Source organism: Beta vulgaris, chromosome 1, assembly GCF_026745355.1.
Source record: "Beta vulgaris subsp. vulgaris cultivar EL10 chromosome 1, EL10.2, whole genome shotgun sequence".
NCBI lineage: Eukaryota > Viridiplantae > Streptophyta > Magnoliopsida > Caryophyllales > Amaranthaceae > Beta > Beta vulgaris.
In genome coordinates this window covers 61,496,935-61,520,007 of record NC_079202.1, presented here as the reverse complement: position 1 = coordinate 61,520,007, position 23,073 = coordinate 61,496,935, and the positions used below count along the sequence as shown (strand labels likewise).

The window sequence follows — 23,073 nt, the reverse complement described above, 5'->3', positions numbered from 1 at the left end:
AGAATGAAAGGAAAGGAAAGGAAAAGGCGAAGAATAAGGAGAGTTAGTTCTATTAAGTCCAAAGAAATTTACATCACTTAACCAAGTATATAAATGGTGTAACTCAATAAGCTTATAAGTTGGTTTCTCCTCTTTTTCAATATGGGATAACGTAGATGTGCACCATAGGTCCATAACAAGAAATATAGTATTCTCCTCGCGTGGGACTATGTGAAGTATTTTAAAATAAAAGTACACTGAAAACATACCTTGTAAAAGTACTTCACAATTGATATCATCTTAGATAAAAAGTTCTGTGTGAGTGGTATCCAAGATTTAGAATCAAATCCTGTTTATATCATTACGCTTAATCGCTCATTTATATAAAAAAAAAACTCCTCCTAAAGTCAATATACGAGTTCAATAAGTTATGAAATTTTAATTGTCGTAATCTTCTTATTTTCTCCCATATAAATTACGAAATATCCTACAATCCTAGCATGGCCCTTGCAATAGCATAATACACCTTACAACACCACAGTACCAAGTAGTCAATTACCACTATCGACAAACCCACCCAAACGTATTTATCAATTGTGTTTGATAAAAAGGTAGCAAATTGTTCAAAATTTTGACATGAAAATGATGTGAATAGTTGGTCAATTTACCAAAACGTGAATAGTATCCCGCGCGTAAACAGACAACAGCTTGCACGCTCAGGCAACGTAATGAAAGCAAAACTTAGCCTGTGGCATTGCCATGGTAAATATTGGGTACATATTTCATTTATAGGAAAAAGTAGGTTTACACTATCTCCTAATTTATTCATTTGTTGAAAACTATATCTTGGTCATCTAATATTAAATGTCAATTTGCAACATCAATAAAAATATTAATTTCATTTGATATCAAGGATACGTTCTCTTGAACTGAAATAAAAATATTAAATGTTACTTTGCAACATCAATTATATTTTCTCTACATTTAACCAAAGCTAGGTTTATAAATGAAACAATTTGTCTAGGTGATAAGATTGACTTATAGGTTGAACTACTCACCTTTAACAGATACATAAAATATATTAATTTTCAATTTCACTATACATCAAATTGAGTACATTTATGGTACACCGGGGTGTACCATGCTCCTGGTACACTTACGGATAATTTTATAATAAATTCTTCAAATGAGTAGAATTTTACTCATTCTAAACACTTATTTCCCTCTTCTTCTTTTTTGGTGATAATATTTATCTTCTTTACTCCTCTTCTTCTTCGTGAATTCTCTTACCTCTAATTCTCTCTCTCATTTATTGTTTCTCTTATCTTTAAATTTTTCTTTCCTTCAATACTTCTCACCTCCAAATTTCTTTCTACTCAATTGTTTCTCACCTCCAAAAATTTCTTCTACATTGTTTATCTCTTTTCTCCAAATTTGTAACCTTCATTGAAATTAATAAATGGCAAAATATATATGGGAGCTCCAAGTTTCGTCAATGACGGAATTAATTTTAGATTTGGAAACTAAAACTAGAGTCCAAAATTATTCAAGGGCGGAATGAGTGATCGATAATGCAAAATATGATTTAAGAATCAACACTAGTTTAGATTTTTCTTGCCTCCCTTGTTTCTCTTACCTAAAAATTTCTCTTTTTTCTATTATTGTTTTTCACCCCAAATTTACTCTTTCCTTCATGGTTTCTCTCTTACCATGGCCAATCAAACTGATGGACTATAATATATGATTTGAAAAAGTTAGGCTTTAACAATGACAAAAATAAATATTGAAGTCTCGGAGTTCATCAATAATGGTGGACTTAATTAATCAATACGGCAGTTACAACGTGAGCACGCTTATGCTCATATGAGAAAATGAGCCAAGAAAATGTGCTCAATTAAGCAAAAGTGTTTTCTCATTTGGGAAAAAGTGTTTCCTTGTTTTCTCCAATGAGCAGAAGTGTTTGCTCATTTGATAAAGTCTGCTCATTTAGGTGAATGAGCATAAGTGATTAGAAACGAATAGAATTTTACTCATCTAGAGAATATCAAATGAACAATAAGCCAAAAAAAAAATCTTGAATGTACTATGATTCACCTAGGTTTATTGTAAATTTTATAATAGATGGATATTCTATTTTTTAAAATTTGGATTTACCTAAATATTCCTATTCTATGTCATTCACATAAGAGATTTTGTTCTTCCAGATCTAGTGTTTTAATTAGAGGCAATAATATTTAGTAATAAGTACTTAGCGTAAAATTTGTTATTAGTAACAATTATAGATAATCCATATTTCGTAAATATATGTATCGAGATCCCTCCGACAATATCTCACACATTAAAATTTGTTCTAAGTTGATCATTAAAAAAAAAATCCAGCTAATATTATAGTAGAGTTTGTCTTGTAAGACACCGCCTACTTTTAAATTAAAATTAGGCAATGTTAAGCCCAATATTAAAAAGACAATTAGCCCAATAATGACTAGGTTAATTTCTTTCGGTGACTAGTTTAATTCATTTAGAAACTAGGTCTACTTTTATATTAAAATTATACCGTATTTTTTAATAATTTTTCTAATCTATAAAGTATTCATAACAAGTCACATAATTTCCTAATTGTCATCCAATTTCAAAACAATTTCAAAACGGGCTTTGTTCATTGGGCTTTTCGCTACTAATATGGTAGAAACCCAATACAGAATAATAAAACCCCGTTTTCAAACTAACGTCCCATAATAAAGATCTCCAACTTTTTCCCCAAACCTCATGTCAAAGAAAAACTAATACTTGTAAAATCATACACAAGTTGGTGGGGTTTTGGTGTTGCTTCAGATTACTAAGTTTTATAGGAGGATTTGCTGTTTGCATGAACGTACAATAATAATTCTGAAAGGTCTCCTCCTTTTATTGGGCCAATGTAATTATTCACATTGATTTGGATTATATACATTGGATATTTGCATTTGTTCATCACCTTTAAATCTTCGGTTGCCCGTCTTTTCTGCGATTTTTTTTTGGTAGATGTTAATTGTTAGGTATGTTCCTCTAGCCGATTCTATTTTTTGTTTTGTTTTCCGTGTTAATTACAGGTTTTAGGATTGATAACTAGTTATTAGGCGCGGGTGATGCATTAATGTCTCGGGTTAGTAATATATTCATGTTAAAAAAGTAACATCTAATGTTGTATAGCTCATTTGTCAGAACTTTACTATATTATTTTTGAGGTCACGTGGTCAAAACTTATAAGGATTGTAACATGTTTGTAATTTTTTTTAATGTATGTTAATGACATGAAATGAAATAGCTAAATAGGCATTGTCAAGTGGCGTGTATACTTGCTTAAGAACACTTTTTAGTATATTTATTTGTATAGATTTAAGGTTGTAGAATCCACGATCAATACAATATACTTCATCCGTTTCTAAATAAGTGCAACACTTCTTGTTTTCACGTTTGCCAACGCATTATTTTAATCATTAATATCTTCAATTATCAATAAGTAAAAATTATAAGAAGTTGATTTTAAAGAAAATTCACATTTAGACGAATCTAACAAGATCCCACATGACTATGTTTTTCCTAAAATGTAAATCACCAAAAATAATTAGTGAAAGTATTGGGTCAGACCGTCTGAACCAATATTCTCGTCAGACGGGCTGAGCCCAGTACTATAATATACAGCAACGACGGCGGTCGAAGGATTCTCCACCATTCCCACATAAAACCCACCACCACCACAACCACCACCACCACATTACAAAGCCTCATCCATCTCCACCGCCACCGCCACCACCTCATTCTCGGATTTCGGCCATTGACTGTATATTTCCCAGTAGAGATGTCGAAGAAGGAATTATCAAAGATGTTATGGACTGATGCCGCCATTAAAGCTATTGAGAGTAAAGCTGGTTCAAGAAAGTATGAGAATTTATGGCCAAAAGCTGTTTTGGAAGCCTATGCTCGAACCTATGCTCGAGGGTGATGCTCTCAATGAGTGATTGTTTAACGAGTTGACGTAGTTGAGGAGAAAGCTTGGCCCAATGGCCAGTAATCTTCTTTCGCATCAAAACAGCAGCAAGCTGACGAACATTAGGAGTCTTAGCAGTGCGAAGATGATGAACCAACGCAGGAACTACTTGAGGATCCTTCGATAAGCGCTTAATTTGATCCTCAGCTTGCCTTCGAGCATCATTGTCAGGCATCAAAAATTGTATCAGTAGCAGCTCAAGTGACTGTGACATTTTTCCTCTCTTTCTTTCTATTTGAGGTTAGTTTTCTTTTCAGTTGGACTTTGTTTTCTTTCAGTTGGACTTTGTTTTCTTTCAGTTGGACTTTGTGTTCTTTCAGTTGGACTTTCTTTTCTTTCAGTTGGACTTTCTTTTCTTTCAGTTGGACTTTCTTTTCTTTCAGTTAGACTTTCTTTTCTTTCAGTTGGACTTTCTTTTCTTTCAGTTGGACTTTCTTTTCTTTCAGTTGGACCAACTGAAAGAAATAATGGACTAACTGAAACAAAATGAAGACTACCTGAAGAAAAATGTAGACTACCTGGAAAAGAATAAAGACCAACTAAAACCCAAGTAAGTCTAACTGAAGCACAAAAACCTACTGAAAAACAAAGAAGACTAACTGAAAACAAAATGAAGACTACCTGAAAAAAAATTGGAACCACCTGAAAAAAAATGAAGACTACCTGAAAAAAAATTGGAACCACCTGAAAGTCGTCCGACCAAGATTATGGTCGGACGAGTCCGACCCAATACGTTCTCAAATAATTAAAGTTTAAACTGTGAATAGTAAACACTATGCAAATGTTGCACTTATTTAGAAACGGATGAAGTATTTGATTTTTACTATTGGTCCAACCTAGTAGTAAAGATTTAAGTTTTAAAATTTAGTCTATTGCATCAATAATGTAGATACTCCACTGGTTCTTAATCTAGTGTGCATGAGATATTCTACTTCCTCTATTTAGTTTTAAATGAAACGTATGACCTTAACGCGGGGATTTAGAAAAATAGGGAGATAGAGTTTGAAAGAAAAAGAGTGAGATAGAGAGGAGTAAATACCAAATACAGTAATGTTTTATTTATTATGAAACGACCTAATATAATAAGTGTTTTATTTATTTTAGAACGGAGGAAGTACAATTTGTCCATAGGCTCCACTTCAGTAATGTGGAATAGTTATGTGATTACGTCCTGCCTGTTGGTAATGGAAATGTCCTGTTGAAGTGTTTTTTTCCCTCTCACTTCACACAAAAAATGGTAATGGAAATGTTTTTGGTAGTATGTGATAGAAGTCCCACGTTGATGTCCATGATAATGATTTGTTCACTCCAAAAACATATCTTGTCTTTACAAAATGATAATATCATTGCTACCGTTAAATGCAAGTCTATAAACAAATTATATGTTTGAGGTAGGGCACGTCAAATAGACCATGTAAAACAACCTATAAGGCCCTCTATCTTAGAGGGGCCAGAATATGAAATTCATAATTTATATCACATTTGTAATCTCGACAATTTAGTTGCTTTATTTTGTAAAATTCATTTTTAATAGAATTATTTCGTGGACCATATTTTTCTATATACAAGATTTGTGTATAACTTCTATTTGCAATGTTTAAGACGAGTACTCCGAGGATGAAATATCTATTATTGTAAACACTAACATGAGGCTTTTCTTACAAAAGTACTCAAACATCATATACTTCCTCCGACCTCCATTCAACAAGTAGCACTTATTCTAATGACTTGATTTGTATCTCACAATCTTGAAGTTGTGGGATCAAACTCCACTAGAGGCACTTTGGGGGGTGAGGATTTCTCCTACTCTCAAGGGGCCTTGCCTGCAAATTCGGGTCGGGTTGACCTGTGGGATGTTTCGGTCCGATTAGGGCGGGGCCTTCTTCTTACCTTTTAATATATATATATATACTTCATCCGTTTTGAAATAAGTGAAACACTTCTATCAAAAAGCTCTCACATAAAAGAGAGAATCATTTCACTTAGCATATTTCAGATCGGAGGAAGTATTACTGCTTTACCATATACCCCCTTTGTATTTTTTTTTATCTTTCCTTCTTTCATTGTGCGCGTTTCTCAATATATTTCTTTGACTTTAAATATCTTTTACTATATATGACTATAAAATATAACAATTAATATTAATAAAGTACTTATTGAAACAAATCAAACAAGATATAAAAAATACAGAGAAATATCGTTTATTATTGTCTATCAAACACGATATATATGAAGAGGAATTGATAATTTAAGTGATCGGACAAAAATTTCCGAGTGGGTTAGAAAATCAAACCTACCGGCGAAATTCACAAATATTACTCCGTAACAGTCTTTTATTTTGAAAAATAAAAAAAAAATCTCTATTATATATGGCAACACATGGGGGGACACCAAAATATAGTAAAAAGGAAAAAAAAAGGGATAATTACCTGCTTCATTTTTTTTCAGGGAATTACCTGCATCATTTAAATGGAAAAAGTGGGAAAAAGTACCACAATTGAAATGAACAACTTTTTGAAAAAACAAAATGCAAAGACATTCCTTCTACGCAATTAATTTAATTTTTTATATGCTTTCGCATGCATCCTCTTAGGACTTTACTTTTCGCTTTTTTTTTTCTATCATCCTTCATAGGGATGTTTTAGGGGGCCTCCTGATTATGTTTATCCCTAGTTTTCTCTTCTAATAAAAAAAAAAAAGCTTTTGCATACATTATGCATATAAGGTAAGAAAACGTTAACAAACAAATTCTGAAGTATAATACCTTAAAATTTACATTATTTAGAATTTACACTCAAAACTATATTTTAAGTGACCTAATTAATAAAATACATAGGATATTATATTATTTAAGAACGGATGATGTATATTTCCTTTTCATAACGGAGTTATTAACATTATTTATCCAATTTCTTTTCATTTATTATCCCTACATATTTCTCCTTATAGATATGAAAGATGTCAATACTATCAATGCTTTTACTAAAGATGTTGTGCTTTAAAATTCTTGCAAGTGAAGGATACAACTTTTGATCTAGTTCCAATAAATTAATCTCCATTATCTCTCACTAACCTTAATATATTGGTGCTTTGAATCTTTAGAAAAAGGAAAAGTTGTTCATTTGCAAGTATATAGATGATGATGATGATCTGGTCTTCAGCTTCAGTCATTTTCCATCAAATCACCACATCTTCAGCGAAAAATAGAAGAAGATGGGCATATGCAAACCAGATTTAAGTAACATCATAATTCATAATCCATTAATTGTTCATGCATGCATATGATCCATTTTTTTTTTCCATGCATCTAATATAAGGGTCCACAATAACACAACGCATCAGACTATCAGCCCATACACAATTCTTAGGATCCTTTGAAGTGGCAGAAAAGTATGGAATACATAGTATGCCTTCTTTAAGTTTCATTTTGACATTTTGCTGAACTGTATTATACGGGGCTTCTTGAATATTTATGGGACCCTGTTCTATAATGGAAATTGGGCGCTTTTTTTTTCCTTAATGAGAGAAAATGACTACGATTTTTCATAAAAAGTAGAGAGAATCAATACTAAATTACTAATTGATGGATTGATTTATTATTGATAATTATGAAAAAGTATTGATGACAATACTAAAGTTAAAGATATAGAAGGTTGATTTTTTGGTGAAAGAGATTAAGGAAGATGATAGGGGATAGCGTAAATTATGCAATGCGGAGATGAAGATGTGGAATATTTACCGTTTATACAAAGCATGATATTTTTCAAATTGGACCCTTTCAAATAAAACCAAAATTTCTTGAATTGGCCCTATGCGGAAGGGCTTTTTGCACACCCGCAACTACGACCTAGTACTATGAATTGTGATTAGAAAATTCTACTATTACTACTTAAAATAATACCTTTAGCTCCTAGCTCTTTTTTTTCATAAAACGGCAAAATATTCTACGAGAGTCCTTGTTCTGAGACTTGTCCAAATTGACCAAACAATCAAAGGTTGTATCATGTATGAAGAAATTTTAGGTGGATCATACTCACTCGAAAACATACCACATACTCCAAAAAAAAGAAATTATAGTCACATACCTTTTTTTTTTTTTGAATATTCGACAAAAGCTGTCACATTCTCTAAATTAAGTAGCAATGATTTGTAATTAGATATTATAATATACTTCCTCTGTTTCTAAATAAGTGCAACACTTCTTGTTTTCACGTTTGCCAATGCATTATTTTAACCATTAATATCTTCAATTATCAATAAGTAAAAATTATAAAAAGTTGATATTAAAAAAATTCACATTCAGACGAATCTAACAAGATCTCACATGACTATGTTTTTCCTAAAATGTAAATCACCAAAGCTAATTAAAGTTTAAACTGTGAATAGTAAACACTATGCAAATGTTGCACTTATTTTGAAACGGAGGAAGTATTAGTTTTTTTAAGTAATGCCACGATCATATATTAAAATTCATACAGTTATTAAATAGATTTTACATAATACTTACTCTATCCTTTTTAATTGTAATATTTGACATTTTCACACTTGTCGAGACACAATTTTGACCATCAATAACTTTAATTATATACTCCATTGTAAAAGTTGTGCAAATGAGATACTAAAAAAACTATATTGAAACGAATCAAATAAGATCTCATATGACTATGTTTATCCTTGTGTGTATAGATTAAAATACAGAGTCAAAGTGTGAATTGTGAATAATAGAAAGTTAAATTGTTGCAACTGAAAAAGAACGAAGTAGTAAACATCAAGTCATTTCTTTAACAGTTTTCACAAAATACCCCCAATAAATCATGAAATTCACAATATAACTCAATGTTTCAGATATTCACCATATACCCTTAAGTTTTCAAAATGTTCACCAAATATCCTTTTTCTAACTATCGTTAACTCAATGTTTCAGATATTCACCATATACCCCTAAGTTTTCAAAATGGTCTCCTACTTGACCCGCTCCACTGCCATCCCTAACTATACCTTATATTACTTTTTTTTTTTGATAAGTTGCAAGACTCATTTTATTAATCAGATCATAGTGGAGAGGGCCTCTACTCAAAACCAGGTATTCCCCCACTAGGTGGGCGACATTTTCATAGCGCGAAGCGCACCCAATAGAGAGGAGTCCCTCACCACTTACTATTACATTCATACCTCAATACAAGAGATGCCTCGACATGAAACTGCCTTAGAAAATGGAATAATCTATCTAATCAAACATAACCACATTGACCACCCCTATTACAGTTAGTATCAATACAGCAAGCTTGAATACAGACATTTGAGAGACTCAATTACTCCCGGTCACCTTTTCCATGAGAATGCCTTCATGCAGTCAGTGGAGATGGGAGGAGCTGATTGCTCAGATCCATGCGACGAATTCCTCATTCCTGATCAGCCCTTGTTTGGCCAGTGAATCAGCCACGAAGTTTGATTCCCTACCCTTGTGGATTATTGAGATATTGAGGATCCTCTTTCTTGAGTTTCTGATAAAGTTCAGGTGATGGGCCATATTCCATGGTCCCCCATCATCAGAATTACACCAACTCACTGCGTTCATTGAGTCAGACTCAATGATTATAAGATCTTGTCTCGAAAGCCCTCTTGCAATGGATATTTTCACAGCATGGTGAATGGCTAGAATTTCGGCACAGTTGATTTCCATAAATGGGATTGGAGCAGAGAATAAGCACAGAAACTTTCCTTCATGATTACGAAATACGCCACCAATGGCTGATGAGGTCAGAGCATCACTGACCGATGCATCGACATTCCACTTTAGTGACCCCATTGGAGGAGGGATCCATTCAATTTGAGCTGCCATGGACTTTGAATTCACCGAAGAGGATGCGAGCCCATCCCAAAGTAAGCAAGTCGGATTCCTTTGAATGTCCGAGGGAGAGTAGGGAAACTTTTCGTTCCACCCCTTTATCCACCATCCTAGCCTTAGCATGATCATCTCTTTGATAAATCTCGGGGAATTTTCAGACTTTTCAAAGATGCGAGAATTGCGCTCCTTCCATATTGACCACACTATAATGAAGAATGAGGCGTGCCATACTTTTTTGAAGAAGGCACTTTTCTTTGAAATGAACCACTGTTCAAATGCGTCTCTCAATTTCATGGGAAAGACCCACTTGACACTCCACAAATCGATCCACCACTTCCACAATTCACATGCAAACTCACAATGCAGCAGCAAGTGATTACTCGTTTCGGGATATTTTTTGCACAATACGCACAGATTTTCACTTTCATCAATGATTCGAAGTTGTGACAACTTGAAACGAGTGTTGATTCTTTCTAGTAGGGCTGTCCACACAAATACTTCAATGCGATGAGGCACGAGGCCTTTCCATAGTCCTCGGATTGCATCATGATGGGGGATAACACATTGTTTATCTAATTCCAAGGAAAAGGATTTGGATGAGAACTTACCAGAGCTATTGAAACTCCAGATTAGCTTGTCATTACCATCACTGGCAAGGCATACATTTTGGAGAAGGATGTCTAACTGTTGTTTTTCTTCTCTATCTTGAGGACGAAGCACTCTTTTCCATGAGAAGGTCCAGGCCCAGTTGAGTCCTTCCCAGAATCCGAAGGCAGACACACTCGCATTGGGCTCAGATGTTATGGAAAATAGGCGCGGAAAGGCTTGTTTAAGAGGTATAGAACCAGCCCATATATCAAGCCAAAATAAACAATTTGTACCACTTTTGACGCTTTTCCTTATTCCTTGAAAAGCAATCTTTTTTGCATTAGGATGATTTAATATGGCGGCACATATTTTCTTCCATGGTCCTCCACTCACGGGAATCTTTAAATCATGGATGGTGAATGATGCTGGGTACTTGAATTTAGCTTTAATGACTTGGCACCATAGTTGAGATGGATCGTCAAAATACCTCCATAGCCATTTGAACAACATGGCCAAGTTTTTATTTAGGGCATTGCCCAAGCTTAAGCCTCCAAGCTTTTTTGGCAATTGCATCAGATCCCACGAGACTAATGGAAGTCTCTTTTTTTCTAGATTGCCACTCCATAAGAATGTTCTGGATAGTTGAATTATTTTGTTAATAATTCCTTTTGGTATCGGGTATAATGACATGAAATACAAGGGGAGGCTTGAGAGAGATGACTTGATTAGGGTTATTCTCCCCCTATTGACAGTAAGTTTCCTTTCCAAGAAGCCAACCTTTGGGCCGTTTTTGCAATGATGGGGTCCCATAACTGAATACTTGATGAATTGCCTCCGATGGGTAACCCTAGGTATGTGAAGGGGATGTTTCCTATTTTGCAAAGGAGAGAACTTGCTGCCATATGAAGCCATTCAGTTGAGGTGTTTATGCCTATGAGTGAACTTTTATGAAAATTCACTTGAAGCCCCGATGCTAGTTGGAATAGTATAAGCATCTTCTTGACATTTAGAAGCGATTCCAGACAAGCTTCACCAAATATCAGTGTATCATCTGCATATTGCAGATGAGTGATGATTACGTCGCTTTGAGGGATATTAATTCCTTTCCACAAGCTCATCGAAGTCGCCTTCTTAATAAGCAGATTTAGTACTTCTCCAATGAGGACAAATAGGAAAGGCGATAGAGGATCGCCTTGCCTGAGACCACGTTGCATCTTGAAGGGTAGCGTGGGGGATCCATTCACCAATATGGATGCTGAAGCAGTTGAAATACACGACATCACCCACTTGCACCACAGTGGAGGGAAGTTCATTTGTTTAAGGACCCATTCAAGAAAGGCCCAAGAGACACTGTCATAGGCCTTGTGAAAGTCAAGCTTTAGCAGAGCAGACTTTATTTTCCTTTTTTTACACGAATCAATTACCTCACTCGCTATTAAGGCTCCGTCAAGGATTTTCCTGCCTTCAATGTATGAGGATTGGAGAGGGCCAACTAGAGAACTCATGACTTGTTGTAGCCTTTTCGCCATCACTTTCGAAATTATTTTATAGATACACCCAACCATGCTAATTGGGCGATAATCACTGAATTCTTGTGGGTTTTCTTTCTTAGGAATCAGGGTTATGAATGCTGTATTACATCCTCGAGGCAGCTTTGCTGTGGCATGAAACTCATTGACCATCGAGTATACATCTAGCTTAATCGTTTCCCAAGCTTTTTTAACAAAGTTGAAATTAAACCCATCTGGCCCAGGGGCTTTGTCTGATGCGCATGCGGATACTGCATTATCAATTTCTTCTGTTGAAAAAGGCCCAATTAGAGCCGCTGCCTGATCTTGGGAAAGTCTGCTGAATTCAAGGCCTTCAAACGTGGGCCTATTAGGGCAGTCTTCTTTGAATATGCCTTTGAAGAAATTAACTGCCTCTTTTTTGATCTTTTCCGGTTCGTCTATGGATTTTCCACACACACTGATGCTGAGAATTGAATTTTTCCTTCTCCTATTAGTTGCAACAGCATGGAAAAATTTGGTATTGCGATCTCCCTCTTTTAGCCATGAAATCCTTGAATTCTGTGCCCAATAGAGCTCTTTGCGCTTCATCCACATCCACAAATCCTCCTGTGCTTTCTTTTTTCCTTCTAATTCCTCATTGGTGAGATTTCTGTGATTTGATATGTCATCAAATTCCTGAATGAGATCTCCGAGCTTTTTGATGTTTGTGTCAAGATTGCCGAAATCCTCATAATTCCACTGTTTGAGTTTCTTCTTCACTTCCTTTAATTTATCAGTCATTGCAAGTGAGTGGGATTGCTTCCATGTTTCTTCTACTATCTTCAAGCAATTGGGGTCAGTGAGCCAGAAATTTTGAAACCTAAAAGGTTTCGGCCCCCAGTTGTTCTTCATAGATTGCACTAGTAATGGACAGTGATCAGAGAGTCCTCTTTGTAAAAGGGTCACTGATAGTGAAGGGAATATGGACAACCATTCCACTGTCACTAATAATCTGTCAAGAGTGCTTTTCGAATTTCCCCTGAACCAGGTAAAGCCTCCAGCAGTGGGTGAGATTTCCAGCAATTGTAATTCCTGCATGAAATTTCGAAAATCATCAGTGCCAGTTTCAGAGCTTAAGTTGCTGCCTCTTTCAGAGGCTTTTAGGACTTCGTTAAAATCCCCTATGATGAGGCATGGAAGCTGTGAGTTTTTGCACTGTTCTGAAATTTCCTTCCATACTTCCAATCTGGCACTGACCGAGCATGGATTGTAAATATTTATTAGAGTGCATTCAAAATTAATAGAAGGGAAGGATCCTTCTATGGCAATCCAGTTCCTATTTGTCACACAGTTGATCATGATGAATTTGTTTATGTTCCACATGGATAGGAGCCCTCCAGAGTTTCCGATAGAGGGGGAGAAAGACCAGGCTAGGTCTTTTGATTTGCAGCACGTTCTCATGGTTTTTTCTGAAATTTGTTCCATTTTTGTTTCCTGTATGAAGATGAAGTTTGGTTCATGAATTGAGATCATTTTCCGAAGTGCACTACGCTTGACACGGGCCCCCAGCCCTCTAATATTCCATGAAATTGTAATCATGGATCCACGTTTTCTTGGATTGATTGCTATTGGCTTCAAGCATTGTTGGCTACCCAATTCTGCTTTTGAGTGCCCAGGATGGCTTCTACTTTCTCCAAAAGCTCTGATAATGGCCCGTTGTATGAGAGGCCCAGCGCATGGGCCATAGTGAGGACATCTTCTGGTTGTATTATATTTGACTTTTTGCAGTCCTTAGGAGTGAGGTTGACAGATTGATTAGGGTTTGAGGTGAGTTTCAGTCTTCTTTTTCTCTCCAGTTTTCTTTTTCTTTTTTTTATCTGAGTTGCTCTTGTTTGAATAGGAATTTGATCCTCAAATCCTGGTGGGAAAAGTGGGCCTGAGCAGGAAGATGACCCAATGGTGGAAGTGGATGCAGATTTTGGATTGTTTGGGCGAATTAAAGGCCCAAATTTGTTTTTGGTTGGTATAGGGCTTAGTGAAAGGTTTTTGGTTGGGGATAGGATGATCTGGATATTGGTGTTTTTTATTTTGGTTATTGGGCTGAGTGTATCTTGCAATGCTGAGGTGGCTTTGTTCCTGATTGGTGGCTTCATATTAGTGGGGGATGATAGGCGAAAAGGCGAAATTTCATTCAGTCCTGGAGTTGTCTTTTCGACTGACTGAATATTTGAGCTCATATGATTTTGTGGGGCCTTTAGTTTGTTGGAATCAAGGGGATTTAATGAGTTGTTGGGACCAAAAGGGCTTTTTATTTTCTCGAAGGGGTTGGTGACACTGTTTCCAAGGCTGACAGTTTCTTCTTCCTCGTCAGTACTGTCTGCCAACACTTTTTCTAATTTCCCTGGTTCGCCTGGATTTCCATTGGACTTATTTCCTGCACTCCCTGGTTCATGTGATTTGACATTTGACAAGAGATTACCTGGGATTGAGATATCTGATTCTTCCTGACTACTTGTTACATCCTTTGATTTGCTGCCTTTTTCCGCTGTTGACACTTGGCAATTGTTGTGCTTCTTTTCCGTAACATGCACATCATACATTTTCCCTTCAATTTCTAACTGAATTTTGCAATTGATGTCAAAGAGACAATCAGTATAGACCAGTATATTTGCACAATCGTACTGCTTATATTCAACTGAAATGACTCTTCCTAGGATGCAACCTATGTTGAAGAAGTTTTGGTACCCCCATGCAATCAAAGGTACCCCATAGACTGTGACCCACGTAGCTCTCCATAGTGATGCACTCTCATCATTCACATTGCGCACCGCCATGAACCACCGATTTAGCCACTGACTTTCCATCATGTGTTTTTTATCTTCAAAGGTATCAAAAATTAGGAGATGTAGCATACCTCCCATTGGTTTAATGGTAAGACAATTCACCCCTTCCGATAATATGTGCTCTAGTATGGCCTCAGATGTTTGTGATGATTCTGCAACTGCGATTGCGCTTCTTTCAAGCCATTCCACATTTCCTTCACATTTTTCCCCCTTTAAGGCTGCTGCATAGTCGCTGTGAAGGTCTATCTCTCCTAACGACTGTCGAACTTCCTCTGTTTCTGTTCCCAATGCCCTTGAGCTCATTATGCGGTGCTTTGATGGCTGTGGTTTGGTTTTGGGTTGTTGGTTTATGGGGAGTGATGGTTGTTGGGTCGCCTCTTTGTATGACCTGTTATCCCTGAGGTTGAACCTCACATTCTTGACGGTGTTTTGGGTTTGTTTTTGAAATGTGGTTTGTGGGTTGGAATGTTTGGTGAAGCTAGTGAGGTTGGGGTTATCATGTTTGGCAGGGAAGACTGATATACGGTTGTTTCCGATTATGCAACCATGTTCATCTCTTAGGGCAGTTTGGAGTGATTGGGGGTAGTAGAATTGCGCAAAGGCGTATTTGTGATTTGGATGTTTCTGATTCGCAGGAATATGAATATTGTTTATGGCTCCATGGCTTCTAAAGATTTTTGCTAGATCTGGGATGGTGATGGTGGGTGGAAGGTGGTTGACAAAACATGTTCTTTCAGCGGATGCTTCTGCTTTTTTTGATTTCCTTCGTCTAACCTCAGTCCATTGATCTTCTCCATTGTTTCTCTCTCTAGGAATTCTCTCCATTCTCTCTTTACTATACCTTATATTACTAATAAATACTGATCCATAAATCAGCGTTAAATTACACTTTCAGCTTAATTCATTTTCCAGCAATGTCCACATTTCTTCTTAGTTTTCCCCTTTCTGAAGAGATCATAGACAATACAGCATACAATATACATAAGCTTATGAGAAATAAATTTTATGGAAGTTTATCTTTTTACTTCGGACTTGTTTGTTTTTTTGAAAGGATTACTTTTGACTTGTTTGTAATTGAATTTTAGGTTTATATAGTAGACGTCACAAGGGGTCGTTTGGTTGAAGTTGGAAAGTATAACTTCCTTTGAATTTGCATTACCCATGAAATTTCATTTCCTAGGAAGTACATTTTCTTATTTTGTTGTACATGAAAAATTCTATTTCCCATGGGAATTTTCACTTACCTAGGGGGCCTAGGTAAGTTATTTCCTCCATTTTGTAGGAAATATAAATTCCTAGGAAGTTCTACTTTCCATGTTTTTGCCAACCAAACAACAACATATATACCTACTTCTTAGGAACTCTATTTTCCCGTGTATTTGAAGGTTAACCAAACAAGCTTATTAGACTAGTACTAAATTATTTTTAACTATCATTCCAAAGGTCACACTCTCAGTACAAGGTTACACCAGTACAGATAGCATTCCCCATTTTTACCTCAAATCCATCACTATGAATACAAAGAATGGACAAAAGTCCAACAACTTAAATGCAACAGAATAAAATTGCAATCAAATTGAGGAAGCCAATAAACGATCAAAGATAAGGTCCAACCAGATCAAAAGGGTTCGCGTCACATCAATATTTGTGTTCCACTGGTTGAGCATAAGAACCTAGCTACTCGACTCTTTCTTGAAGTTCTTCAAGCCGAATGCCAAACCTAGAATGATCAAAGGCAGGAGGAACTGCAAGAACTTGATGAGGAACCCAGATGTTTGGTTGGTTTGTGCAGTATCCCGGGGAGGTTGAGATTTTATAGGCTTATTTTTCGTTGGGATGGTGGAAACATCAATATCACCAACATAATAGTTCTTCAACATGTCTCTCGCGGTATCACTGTGACCTATATCTTCAAAATCATCAGTTGCATCCTTCCCTGAAATGATTCCACACTCGTATCAATTGTTTTTGTGAATAAAAAAGAGAGCAAAAGGCACAAAAATGGGGTGAAAAAACTATATATACCAGTTGCAGTGAGTAAGACATCATCACCACCAGGATGGTCGTCTAGAAATGAAGTCACGTTATAGGTCTACAAAAATTGTTAGAGATAACAAACAAGTTAATAGATTGGATTTATACACGGCATAAATCGAGTAATAATAACTCCAAAAGATCTCAAGTACATCATGAAGAAAATAAATCTGTTGTAAGTGATGTTCGAGTGTCCATCCTAGACTCTGGGATCGCGATGTTTGCCAACTATGCTCATGGTGGAAATCAAAATTTCTATGGCTCCTATTTTTGAGGACATCATCAACTTTTCTGGTTTCCTACTATGTGAACTCATAATTAAAGAGAACAAATAGAAGAAATGACTCTCCAAATCATACTTTGACAGTATATGCTACTTCACCTCGTTTCAAACCCCACTTCACTTCCATTTCATCTCTCCAAATCACACTTAAACCTTGTTGTAAGTCAAATTGTTGCAATTAAAAAAGAACGAAGTAGTAAATGGAAGTGAAGTGGGGTTTGAAACGAGGCTCAAGGATTAAGGTCTAAGGAACATATTTGAACTCTGGATGGGAAATTGTGTTTGCATGCCTGTGCAATCACCATCAAGAGCAAAAAGAGACTAGCAGCAAGACCATAACTGCACACAAGCAGAGCGGAAATTTGGCAGCAGCTCTTCTATGCATGGGTACACTCATCTATTCCGTTTCAAGCTCTAGATTAGATCCTACAAAGACTCTGGTTAAAGATACTGAACAAGCTTATATTTCTTTATCTTAGTAACTTAAAATTTCATTGCAGACCAATTTTAGTTCTTGTGATTAACTTTATGACCAATCTTGTGATCCAAAGTCAATCTTCAGCTACAGATATATGTTAGTAAAAGTGTAAAACCTAACGAGTACTTAAAGTAGCACGACTAGCACCTAATGAAGCTGGCCATTCTATGCCAAACCACAAGGATAAGAAAGGGGATCAAATGGAACTGGACTAAAAAAGTTAATAAGAAGTTATTTTCCCAGGAAAGATCGACAAGGTTTAATGTCACAAGTTCAGTGTTACATTGCTTTGTTAGCAGTGAAATCATGTAAGATAAGATACAAGAACGCTTGCTACTTTCTAACTTAATATTCCTAGTTGGAAGTATTCTCAGCAATATGCAGGGGAGGAATCAACTAAGGCAGGGTAACAAAAATTCATCAAGCCAAAATTAACTCACCCCAACCAATTCATGTCTAAGTCAAGGAAGAAAAGGCATAAATGGAGGATGAAGTGCAGCAGACAATGTTTTAATATTAATCATGGAGGGAATGTAGAGAATGGAAAGGTAAGGGAGGAAAAGAGAGGGACGGGAAAGCGAACATTTTCCTTCCAAAATTTCAAACATCGGAAGTATTTGGTTTATACATAATATAGTCTCTTAGTCATAAAAAAAGAAATATGTTCTCTTAACCTGAACTGATGTGTTCTGTTTTGAGTTTCCCAAGATCTAATTTGGTTTAAATCTTTTTAGAGGTGACATCACAACAAAAACATCCGGTTTTGTCTTAAAACTTTTCAGTCAGGTACGATCTGATCTACTATGATTAACAAGAATAAGATCTAAATAGCCTAATAAGGGAAGAAAACTCAATCACCCGAATCCCTTTCACTTCCCCTCTTTTATCTCGACAAGGCAAAATGAACCCTTATTCTTCCCTTCATATACCCCTTATCCAAACACACACTAATTAATGTCTCCAACCCTTGGCCTAGTGATTGAAACGATAAACAAGAGCTCAATCTTTTAGACTCCCCTATAGCTCTTCTTGCACCGGTATCTCAATCTCCTTCTAACCAAATTACAAGCATGCTCAAGCTAATTTTAAAGAGTTTGGAAATGCTAATCTTCTTTTCAGGAGTTCACAGGGAATCGCAAACGACAATAACACGGACAGCCGGACTTGATCTAAGTCCAGCCTTCCATAACAAGCTCCAAAAAACTACTACTAGTAAACTTTAAACCATTTCCTACCAACTTGTGCTGCCTTCTCTAGCATTGAGTGTCCTTAGATCTGCATAAATTCCTAATCCAAAATTATTTACAAGATCTCGATCTAGTTCTCTACTTCAAATCTTTACAATTCTGAAACTCTATCAAACAGAAGCAGAAATCTCCCATATGCCAATTTTTCCAAATCTGGGCAAGTAATCAATAGAATTCTGCTAAAAAGTTCCCAAATTTCAATTCACAACATTATTATCTGGGCAAAAATTATACAATTTCAGCCAAATTATACAATTCCACACAATAAGCAAATTCAATAATTAACCATCCAAATTTCTCTAAATTCGCAGTATATTTCATCATAGAAGTATGAAAAATGTACAATAATCAGAAGAAAAAAGACCCTCAAATTAACAAAACAAAAATTGTATCAATTAAGAAAGATTTAAAGAGAGATTAATAAAACTGACCTTCCCAGAAATAATCAACCAACAATCATCTTTAGTGTTGTGCTTTGCAACTTCCTCAAAGACATGAACTTTGGGATCTGTACTCATCTTACCACCTTTAAATTACACAAAAAACAGAAAATTAAAAAGGGTAATTAAGATTAATAACATTTAAGGTATGAATAACTTAAATTAATAGAGAAAAAAAAAAACAAGAAAGAAATTTGTATTTGTTGCATACCAAAGATAAAGAGAAGAGAGAAGATTTTGGTCAAAGTTTGGTGAGGCTTCTCTAATCTCTAGAGTTGCTTGTGTTAACGTTATAGCTGACTTTAAAAGAGCCTCACGTGGATCACATGGGATTATCTGTAAATTAGCCCAATTTATTGGCTGAAATTTTGATGGGTTTTGCTCAACTTCTAGCCCATTATTGTTAGAGGTGGTAAAAATTGACACAACTTGCTTTTCCACTCGAACCCGACAAAAAATTAGCTAGTTCCGTTAAAGTTTTCAATTTGTTTAAGTTAAGTGGGTTGACTCGAGATGGACACGACCGCTTATTTAACCACTATTGTACTGTCAATATTATTACTCCCCCGTCTTAGAATAATTTGAACACTTTCCTTTTATGTTTTTCCCAAATTAGTTTGAGCACTTTTATTTTTTTCATGGTCTCACTATTAATATAATATATCTTTTACACTCCTTTGGCCTACACTCTACTTTTTATCAATAAAAAGTTACCCAACTTTCTCTCTGCTCTAATATTAAAAAAAATGCCCCATAAATTCTATCACATCTACTTTTAAATAAAACTAGTTTTTAGGCCCAGATGACGTCTCGGATAACATAATTTTCAGTTAATAGTATTTTTATAACACTAAATATTACTTGGTTTAGTAGTTAAGGCTTTATTATACAAGCTTGAGGTCATGGGTTCAAATCTTTATACCATACATATTCAATTTTTTTTTTTATTGTATGTGTAGTATATTAAGTCAACACTCTAAGTGATAGTGCCACGCGACACAGTTCCTTGTTGAGAAACACTTTTTAATATACTAACTAGTATTTGGGCCCGGGCGTTGTCCTAGGTTGGTATTGTGTTTTCGAACTTGATATGCATTTTTTTTCCATTTCCACTAAAATATATTAAGGAAAACTCAACATTTAAAATATACAAATATAATAATGTGGACGCTTAAAGCATGATTAAAAGTTAAAAGTTGGTTGAGATGGTAATTGTGTCATGTTATAATAACAAGAGGTCACGGGTTCAAATCTTGTTGCAAGCTAATTTTACTTTTGTTAATCGACATAGATTAAACTATTCATATCACTTCCCATCTGTTATTGCTGAGGTATAGGGATCAAACCTCATAAGACTTATTTGAGTAATTTTCCATATCCCTTCTCAAGTGAATCCCCTTCATCTTACCAAAAAAATACCTAATTTTAAAGTGAAAGTATTGGGTCAGGCCGTCTGACCATAAGTTATGGTCAGATCAGCCCAACCCAATACTAAAATTCCTTTCAATTAGCTCTACTTTCCTTTTAGTTAGCTCTGTTTTTGTTTCAATTAGCTCTGTTTTGGGTTCAGTTGGCTTTTTTTTTTTGCTTCATTTGGGTATTGTTTTGTTTCAGTTAGGTACAGTTTTGTTTCAGTTGGGTATTGTGTTATTTCAGTTGGAACTCTTTGTGTTTCAGTTGGAACCGCTTGAGTTTTAGTTGGAACCACTTGTATTTTAGTTGGAAGCACTTCAAGTTAATTGAAAAAAAATATTTCAGTTAATTGAATAAGACTTTCAGTTAAAAGAATTATTGTTTCAGTTAGTAGAAAAAGTATTTTACTTAATTGAATAAGTCTTTTCGTTAACAAAATTAAAGCTAACTGAAACACAAATATACCTAACTGAAATAAAACAATAGCCAACTGAAACAAAACAATATCTAACTGAAACAAAACAATACTCAAATGAAACAAAACAAAGCTAACTAAAAGGAAAATATAGCAAACTGAAAGAAAAACAGAGAACTGAAAAAAAATGTGTCAAGTGAAAATTACAAAAAGCGGTCTGACCAAATGTTATGGTCAGACGCGTCTGACACAATACATTCTCAATTTCAAATTAAAATTAGATGATCTCTTATAAGACGAACTCTTTCTGCACATAGGTCACAATTTCTTTTGTTTTTATCTCTTTGCTTTCTTTAATTCCACAGTCTCCATCAACATCTTACGTATTTTAGAATAGATGATGTATGGTAATATTAAATGGTAAAACACTAGAACTCCTATAATACACAAAAGTTTACATATTATAGATTCGTACATGAGACGAGGTTATAATATACTTCCCCCGTTCTTTTTATATTACAATAATTACTATTTTGGGTAATTTCACATCTATTGCAACAATTTCAATTTTGGCATAAAAAGCAACTTTAATTGATAATATTGCCCTTACATTATCTTATTAAAACCATCATTAATTACTCACTTTGTCTTATAACATTGCTTTTATTTTCTACAGATGATTTCTCTCCTACTCTAGTTAATTAAAGAGTTACTTTTATGCTTAACTACTCATTTGTTCCAAATCCTTAAAAATTGTGTCCAAACACATTGTTGTAATAGAAAATGAACGGAGGTAGTATTAGATTGGCTGAATTTTAATCTGATTGGGTCGCCTTTAGTTTTTACTACTTATAACCTTCAATTTTGGTTGATTTTTGGGACATTTTTGGACTTCTGTGGACCTAGTCATATCTTTTCTAGAAATATCTAGGAAAGTCGACGTGACTTGTGACGTTGTGCGGGTGCTTGACGCCATTTGTGTTGCCTTGAAAAGCCTATCAACACCCCATTTATTCATTTCTCGTGAAACCTAAAATTGCCTCGAAATGAACATAAAAGCATCCATATATTCGTTTCAAGCCACATGACTCCTTTTCCAATGACCTATCATGGCCCTATGAGGAATCCCGTGGCGTTCGGAACTCGGGTCCCGAGAAAGTCCGAGAGCGTGGATTATAACCTTCAATTTTGGTTATTTTTCGACATTTTTGGACTTTTTTGGCCTGGTCATATTTTCTCCCGAAACATTCTTAGGAGTGCCGACGTAACTTGTAACGTTGCACGGGTGCTTGGTACCATTTGTGTTGCCTCGAAAAGCCTCCAAACATCCCATTTATTCATTTCTCGTGAAACCTAAAATTGCCTCGAAATGAACATAAAAACATCCATTTATTCGTTCCAAGCCACATGACTCATTTTCAATGACCTATCATGGCCCTATGAGGCATCCCGTGGCGTTCGGAACTCGGGTCCCGAGAAAGTCCGAGAGCGTGGATTATAACCTTCAATTTTGGCTATTTTTCGACATTTTTGGACTTTTTTTTGGCCTGGTCATATTTTCTCACTAAACATTCTTAGGAGTGCCGACGTGACTTGTAACGTTGCACGGGTGCTTGGTACCATTTGTGTTGCCTCGAAAAGCCTCCAAACATCCCATTTATTCATTTCTCGTAAAACCTAAAATTGCCTCGAAATGAACGTAAAAGCATCCATTTATTCGTTCCAAGCCACATGACTCATTTCCAATGACCTCCCATGTCCCTAGGAGGCATCCTGTGGCGTTCGGAACTCGGGCCTCGGGAAACTCCGAAAGCGTGTATTGTAACCTTCAATTTTGGCTGTATTTGGGACATCTTTGGACTTTTTCGGGCCTGTTCATATTTTCTTCCGAAATATTCCTAGGAGTGCCTACGTGACTTGTAACGTTGCACGGGTCCTTGGCACAATTTGCATTGGCTCGAAAAGCCTCCAAAACTCCATTTGCTCAT

The 23,073-nt window shown here is 35.6% G+C and overlaps 1 protein-coding gene across 1 annotated transcript; it reads right to left on the bottom strand.

Annotated features, from left to right (window-relative positions):
• Positions 1-16,184: 16,184 nt before the first annotated feature.
• LOC104905791 (cytochrome b5) lies at positions 16,185-19,625 on the bottom strand. The gene is made up of 4 exons (XM_010694448.3): positions 19,469-19,625; positions 19,249-19,343; positions 16,801-16,867; positions 16,185-16,711 (listed from the first exon to the last, which is right to left on the bottom strand). Exons 2-4 carry the CDS (start codon positions 19,333-19,335, stop codon positions 16,449-16,451), a joined length of 417 nt encoding a protein of 138 aa, XP_010692750.1. The 5' UTR covers positions 19,336-19,343; positions 19,469-19,625; the 3' UTR covers positions 16,185-16,448.
• Between the last annotated feature and the right edge of the window lie 3,448 nt (positions 19,626-23,073).